Source organism: Nannospalax galili, unplaced genomic scaffold, assembly GCF_000622305.1.
Source record: "Nannospalax galili isolate Female #2095 unplaced genomic scaffold, S.galili_v1.0 scaffold25, whole genome shotgun sequence".
In the NCBI taxonomy this organism is placed as follows: Eukaryota; Metazoa; Chordata; class Mammalia; order Rodentia; family Spalacidae; genus Nannospalax; species Nannospalax galili.
This window is the reverse complement of record NW_008355642.1, coordinates 734,221-741,720: the sequence shown is the minus strand read 5'-3', so window position 1 is coordinate 741,720 and position 7,500 is coordinate 734,221. Positions and strand designations below refer to the sequence as shown.

At 36.0% G+C, this 7,500-nt stretch overlaps 1 protein-coding gene across 5 annotated transcripts in view; it reads left to right on the top strand.

Annotated features, from left to right (window-relative positions):
* The window catches only part of Pak3 (p21 (RAC1) activated kinase 3), a 290,822-nt gene that overhangs the window by 224,582 nt on the left and 58,740 nt on the right, over positions 1-7,500 (top strand). For all 5 annotated transcript variants that reach the window (XM_008852948.3, XM_029556029.1, XM_029556026.1 and 2 more), the window contains 2 exons: positions 4,174-4,305; positions 6,507-6,672. In XM_008852948.3, coding sequence (XP_008851170.1) covers positions 4,174-4,305; positions 6,507-6,672 — 298 coding nt within the window. The remainder of the gene's footprint in view (positions 1-4,173; positions 4,306-6,506; positions 6,673-7,500) is intronic.

Here is a 7,500-nt window from a genome sequence, read left to right as displayed (position 1 = left end):
AGTGCTGCTGAACAGTGCTGTTTACTAAACTTACCTTAGTATAAAAAGAGTACTACCTACAGAGTTTTAGTGGTCTCTTAGAGAGACGATGTCAGAAAAGAATACAGGCCTTCCAGGGCTAGCCTATCTGATGTTAAGGTGGGTTTTGAAATGGGTTAATATTGTATACTGTTTTTTTTAAATAGCTTTAGGTTGATGAATACAGCAAGATAAGGGTCTTCAGGTGAATCTTGGTAAGGTTTTAGACTTAATAACCTAGTTTTGAAGGTTTGCAGTAATATTCCCAGAGCAAATATCTTCTAAATTATGAAGTTATTTTTGCATACTCTCCATATCATTTAACATAAAAAGAGTAATTTATGTCTGTCCAATATTAACACAGGAAAGTGAAAGTATGCCCAGTCCCTGTATTAATGCAGAGATAGAAAAATATGTGAGTTCCTGATACATTTTTTTAAACATAGAGATTAGTTAGAAGGAACTTTACTTCAGGGGGAATGTTTTGTAATGTTTCAGGGTCTACACATAATTAAAAAATATACTGTCCATTAATGTCCACATCCCTTCTAGTCAACAAATATATATGACAAGATTGTGTTTGATTCAGGGTAAACAGAAATATGTCTTCCTCTTGTCCCACAAACCTTCAGGAGGCAAAGATATTCAGGCTTTATTAAAGTACTCAAAGTCCATAGTTGGAGATCGAGAATATCCTCCATTTGAAATAAGAATAATAACAATAACAACAGTAATGAAAGTTAAGAAATAGTCACTAAGAAACTGCAGGTGGCTCTTATCTAGTGAAATATCAGGATTTGACATGCATGAAATTTTGTGATGAGAAGAAACTAAAGTTTGGGTCATGGAGAATAGACTTTGGGTCCTTATATTTTCACCGAGGTCATTTTTATATATTTATAGACAATATGTATTTTGAAGTGATTTTTAAAATATTTGTTTTAACATTTTGTTATATGTAGTGCTTAATTTATGATTAGGTATAATTTTGTAGCAAATCACTAAAGACTTAAGACATGTTGCATTATTTCATTCAGTGCATATATAATTAGCAGTTAATTTGTATTTTATACTTTCATTATGGCTCTGTAGAGCTGATTATTTGTTTTTGACCTCAAACATTTTCATAGATCCACATAAAGACTTTCTTCCCTGGACAAGTTCCATGTTAGAAACAAAAATAAAGCCCTCAGCTTATAGGAAAGTTCTGTTCTATCATGGAACATGAATTCAGTGCATTCTTTTTTATGTGGTGGGGGGTTGTGTATGTATGATGTGTAAGCATGTGGAGGCCATAACACAACCTCATGTGTGTTCCTCAAGAGCTGTCCACCCTGCTTAAAATTTTTTATTTATTTATTTTCATTTTATGTATGTGAATGTTATGTGTGCATGTATGTAAGTGTACTGTGCCATGCAGTGCCCATGGAGGACAGAAGAGGGCATCGGGTTCCTTAGAACTGGATCTAAGGATGGTGGGTACTGGGATTCAAACCCAGGTCTTCTGCAAGAGTGGCCAGTTGCTCTTAACTGATGAGCTATCTCTCCAGCCCCTACCTTGCTTTTTGAGACAGAGTTTCTCATTGGGACCTATAGCTTGCTAATTTGGATAGGATGGCTGTCTAGTGAGCCCCAGAAATCCATCTGTTTCTGACTCCCCAGTGCTGGGATTAAGAGTCTATATCACCATGCCCAGCTTTAGATGTGAATGCTGGTGATGGAACACAGGTCCTCAGACTTGGGTGAGAAGCACCTCACTAAGTGAACCATTTCCCCAACCCCAAGATTTGGTGTAGTATACTGAATAATACAATGTTATAGACTAGTTCTTTTGGCTATACTTCAGAAAAGGGATAATATCTTAAATATATAAACAACTACAAATAAATATCAAAAATAAAGTTGCCAATCAATACATGATCTTATGGGCTGAACAGACAATTCTCAAAAGAAGAAATAAAAATGGCCAATGATTTAAAAAAAAATATTCAGCATGCTTAGTGGTTAGAAAAATACAAATTAAGACTACTTTGAAATTCCATCTTACCCTATTCAAAATGGCTCTGAACTACTTCCATGAAGAAAAAAATTGCCGGGAGTGGTGATGCATGCCTTTGATCCCAGCACTGGGGAGGCAGAGGCAGGCAGATCTCTGTGAGTTCAAGGCCTTATTTTGATATATCACAGTGAAAGATTTATCGTCCTCTTTTTTTTTTTTTTTTTTTTTTTTTTTTTAAAAAAAAAAAAAAAAAAAAAAAAAAAAAAGACAAAAATTCTGGCAAGGATGTGAAGAAAGAGGAACACTTCCTTATTCACTGCTGGTAGGAGTTTAACCTGGCCTAACCATTATGAAAATCAGTATGGCATCTTCTCATGATAACTAAAAATTTAATTGCCACATGTGCCAAGTGATAACCCAGACTCAGAAAGACAAAACAACATGTTCTATCTTGTATGCAAATCCTACTCTCTAATTATTATGTGCATTTAGGTAGAGGTAAGTATGTGTAGATGCTGGAAAACTAGAAAGGAAGGAGCTCATAGGATGGGAAAAAAGGCTTTCTGGGATAGAATTGGAAAGGGCAATAGAATATATGTGGTATGAACTTAGAAGAGGCAATACTGGACGCAGAAGAATACAGTGGTGTTAGGAGTGGCAGAGAGGTGGGGGAAAATGGGGAGGAGGTGAGAATTAACCAAATTATAGTTAACTTGTGTATGAAAATGTCATAGGGAAATCTGTTACTTTACAAGCTAGATTTTATAAATTTCAATTTAAAAAGAATAAATATATGACAATCAGTATCAAGTAAACATAGATTTCAGTCTGTAAACTAGGCATCTGCCTACCTCAGGGCAAGCAAATGATCTTGTACATACTTATATAAAAATTCTATGGCCTTCTCATAATAGGTAACTCTTGCTGGCACTTATCAGATATGTGATTATACATTATTACTACATAATAGGGATTGACAAGATTATAGAAAGTCCATATTAAAATTTCAACACAGACTTAAGTCTTTCAGTGTAATACTTTGGTAAGAGGTTGACTATAAATGCCTCAGGAGCTCTGTTCTCAAGAAATGAAAATTCATATATCAGTATAAAAAGCATTAATGAAATAGAGTACTTTTTATATGGAGTATACAAAATCTGGGATTATAGCCCATCTCAATTCGGACTAGCTATATTTTGGAGTGTTCAATATCCACATGTACCTAATAGCTGCCATATACCAAACCTTCACTATAGTTCATGGTTTTGAAATGTGAGCCTGCATTAGAATTACCTGTAAGATTTGTTGTAACACAAATTGCTGGTTGCCAGAGTTTGTTGTTGATAGGTCTTGCTGGAGCCTGAGAATTTGCATTTCTAACACCCTTCTTGATGATGCTAATGATGAAGAGCTGGGACCCATAATTTGAGAATCATGACCTTAGTTCTTCAAAAATTCAAATTTGGAACCATTTGCCACTTTATTAAGATAAATGATCGAGAATGGACCCTAGGGGCAGTGGGGATTGATATCGTTAATTATCAATGTATGTTATTTTATACATCATTGCAAATCACTAATAACCTATTGTTTAATATTGAGTAATTATTGGTGTGGGTAAGTATTCTTGGCTCTTCGTGTCTATTCCTGAGTCATTCTTTATAGAAGGCTAAACAATAAAGTAGCATTCATTGGCTTCCTTGCTTTTAGTATTTGCAGAGATGCATTCATATTCGTGGTAGCACTTTGATCTTTAGCAGAAAGTAAATCTTATCAAACTTGAAAAACTATCAGTTAGGAAATTCTTAATCTACTCTGTACATATTAAAGGTATTAATGTCAGGTAATTATATTTTTCATGTACTCATTGATTTTAAAAGCATTGTACTTTAAAATATTAAGTAAGTAATTTACTGATTTTGAACTTAGTGAAAAATAAAAATAATAAACACTTTATGATCCTTCCCACCATGACATTAATTTATCTCTGAATGTGAACTGGTCTGGGCTACTAAATTTTAGATAATTATGCTCACCTGTAAAAGCTGAAGTTCTTTCCTATCCCTACATATTTAAATATTTTATCTCTGTTTTTGCATTTCTGAAGAGAACAATGAAAAGTTAATATCTGCTCTTTAAACATTTTTTGCCTTAAGAGTACAAAAACAGCTTCTGAGCCTCCTTTGGCTCCCCCTGTATCTGAAGAAGAGGATGAAGAGGAGGAGGAGGAAGAAGATGACAATGAGCCCCCACCTGTCATTGCACCAAGACCAGAGCATACAAAATCAGTAAGTCAGAAAGACCAGTGACATATGCGTTCACTCATTTATGGTTTCCTGAGTGTATACAGATGTAAAATCATAGATAGATAGATGATGATAGATAGATAGATAGATAGATAGATAGATAGATAGATAGATACATACATACATACATACATACATACATACATACATACATAGATAGATACATAGATACATAGATAATAGATAGGTAGGTAGATAGATAGATGATTAGACAGATAGAAGATAGATGATAGATAGATAGATAGATAGATAGATAGATGATAGATAGGTAGGTAGGTAGATAGATAGACAGACAGATAGATAGATAGATAGATGATTAGATAGAAGGTACATAGATAGATAGATAGATAGATAGATAGATAGATAGATAGATGTCCTGAAAGAAGTAAAACTATCTAGGAGAACAATGGGAACTAATGGGGGGGACTGGGGGAATGAAAAACTGGAAGGTAGATATGAAACTATGGGAGGGCAGATGTTCAATGTAAAATATATACTTGTGTGAAAATGTCTTTATGTAATGGGGGAACTGAGGGACTGAAAAACTGGAAAGCAGATGTGGAACTGTGGGAGGGCAGATGTTCAATGTAAACTATATAAACTATATACTTGTGTGAAAATGTCTTTATGTAATGCAGTACTATGGATGAATATATACAATGAATTATTTTATGTTTTGGACATATAAATAAATAAACTCATCAAGTTAGAAAATAGAGCATATGAATATGGGATCTGCTGTCCAAAACTAGAATATATGCTTATGCCTTCACAGGTGTATCTGAATAGATCCAAACATTTCTATGATTAATATTGTCAGCAAAATCTTTACTGAAGAAATAAAAGTGACTGTAATATAATGACTCAAAATCTGCCTATTGGAATAGGTATGGTGACACGTACCCTTAATCCCATTATTCAGGAGGCTGAGAGGATAGGATCCAAAGTTCCATGCCAGCTTGTGCTATATAGTAAGACTCTTGCTCAAAACAAAACAAAACTAGGATGCCATTTAGGTACTTGGGAGATAGACTCAGTTGGTAAAGTGCTTGCTGCACAAGCATGAGGACCTCAGTTCCATTCCTCATAACCAACATAAAATGCTGGTCCCAGTGGTGTGTACTTTAAATCCCAGTGCTAGGAAGGCAGAGACAGGAGAATGCCTGGAGTTCGCTGGATAGCTAATCTAGCCAGCTTCAGATTTAGAGAGATATCCCATATCTGAAAATAAGGTGGAGAGCATCTTAGTGATACTAATTTCTGGTCTTCACACACATGGACATACACAAACGTGTACATACATACACACTCAAAAAGATGCCATTTGGAACATAATCTTAGAATATTGTTAGTCAAATAGTACCTATTGTGTATTTCTTATGTTCCCAGACCTAGAGTGGAAGATATGAGACTGCAGGCTGGAGAAACAGCTTAGCATTTAACAATGTTTACTGCTCTTCTAGAGACTATGAGTTCGGCAACCAGCACCCATATTAAGCATCTCACAACTGCCTGTAACTCCAGCTCTGGGGAATCCTATACCACTTTCTGTCCTCTGCAGGCACCTGAACACATATGGCAGAAACATACATTCACATGAATAAAAATAAATAAATCCTCTGAAAATATATATGAGGCTGGAGAGATGGCTCAGCAGTTAAGAGCACTGGTTGCACTTATAGAGGATCGGGGTTTGATTCCCAGCATCTACATGGTTGTTAACCATCCCTAACTCCAGTCCAGGGGATCTGGACATCCTCTTCTGAGCTCCGTTGGCATTGCACAAATCGGTTCACTTATATACACGGAGGCAAAACATTCACACACATAAAGTAAAAATAATTAAAGCTAAGAGCCTGGATTTGATATCACAGTTTGAGGTGTAAGATTATCTCATTCAATGATTTGATAATAATAAAAAGCATATATAATTGCTAAGTTATAAAACTGGAGGTAGAAATAGGAAAAGAAATGTGTGAACCAGGTAAGAAGAATTACAAAGGCTGGGGCACCCAGACTAGAATTAGCAGTGCCATGTGCAGGGCCTGTGAAACTCCTTTAAGTTCTTTAATTGACAACCACTCATCTTTAAAAAACAATGGAATGAAAATGACTTTGGTTGATACTTTTTCCTCACCTATTGTATTAATTGTGGGATTTGGGGGGTGTTTTTTGTCTTTAAGATCTATACACGTTCTGTGGTTGAATCTATTGCTGCGCCAGCAGCACCAAATAAAGAAGTCACCCCACCATCTGCTGAGAATGCTAATTCCAGCACTTTGTATAGGAATACAGATCGGCAAAGGAAAAAATCCAAGATGACAGATGAGGAGATCCTAGAGAAGCTAAGTGAGTATTTTGCCATCATACAAGTGTTCCTTGTAAACCATCTACAAGAATGGATACTTCAGAAGTCTGAATGTGCTTGATCGGACTCCAGAATCCATAAAGTCATGAAATAAAAAGTTTAGGACTAACTGTATATATGAAATTATTCATACCCTCTACTCCTAAGTCTAAGTATTTTTACTTAGAAATGTCAATGAAAATGTCAACTTGACAAAATAAGTAGCAGATTTTAAAGTTTCACTGGCCCCCAAAATTAAAGTACTTGGACTAAAATATTTTATGTTCATACCCTAAGGGCCCCATCTGATGGGTCTTGATAGAAAAATCAACCTCTAAGTCCATAAGAGTCAGTGAAAACTTGCAAGCACAGATAATGTAGCCTTCTCCTTTAATGATGGGGAGAGAGACAGGGCCAGCCAATGGTAGCAGTAGATTCCACAGTGTCATTAGTGCACACATGCTTGAGCATAAACACTTATTGCCACAGTTTAACAAAACACTCAAGAATCAAAATTAAGAAATAGGCTCTCTGTGTTATCCCTGAATAGGATGCCTATATCAAACTTCTGTCCACCCCCCAAGGCTCACGGTTCATTGCAGAAGAGGGAGCAGAAAGATTGTAAGAGCCAGAAGTGGTGGATGACCACAAAGAAACAGTTTTCCAGACGGTTGGTCAGCTACTCATACGCACTCACAGCAATGGTGACAGCATGCACAAGTCCTGTGCAAACTCAAACCAGAAAAAAAAAAATCCCAGGGTGGACAGAAGGAAGTAGGCAAGGTGACCCAACCCCACCTAAGGAAATTGCGGAAAGAGGATGGCTTTGG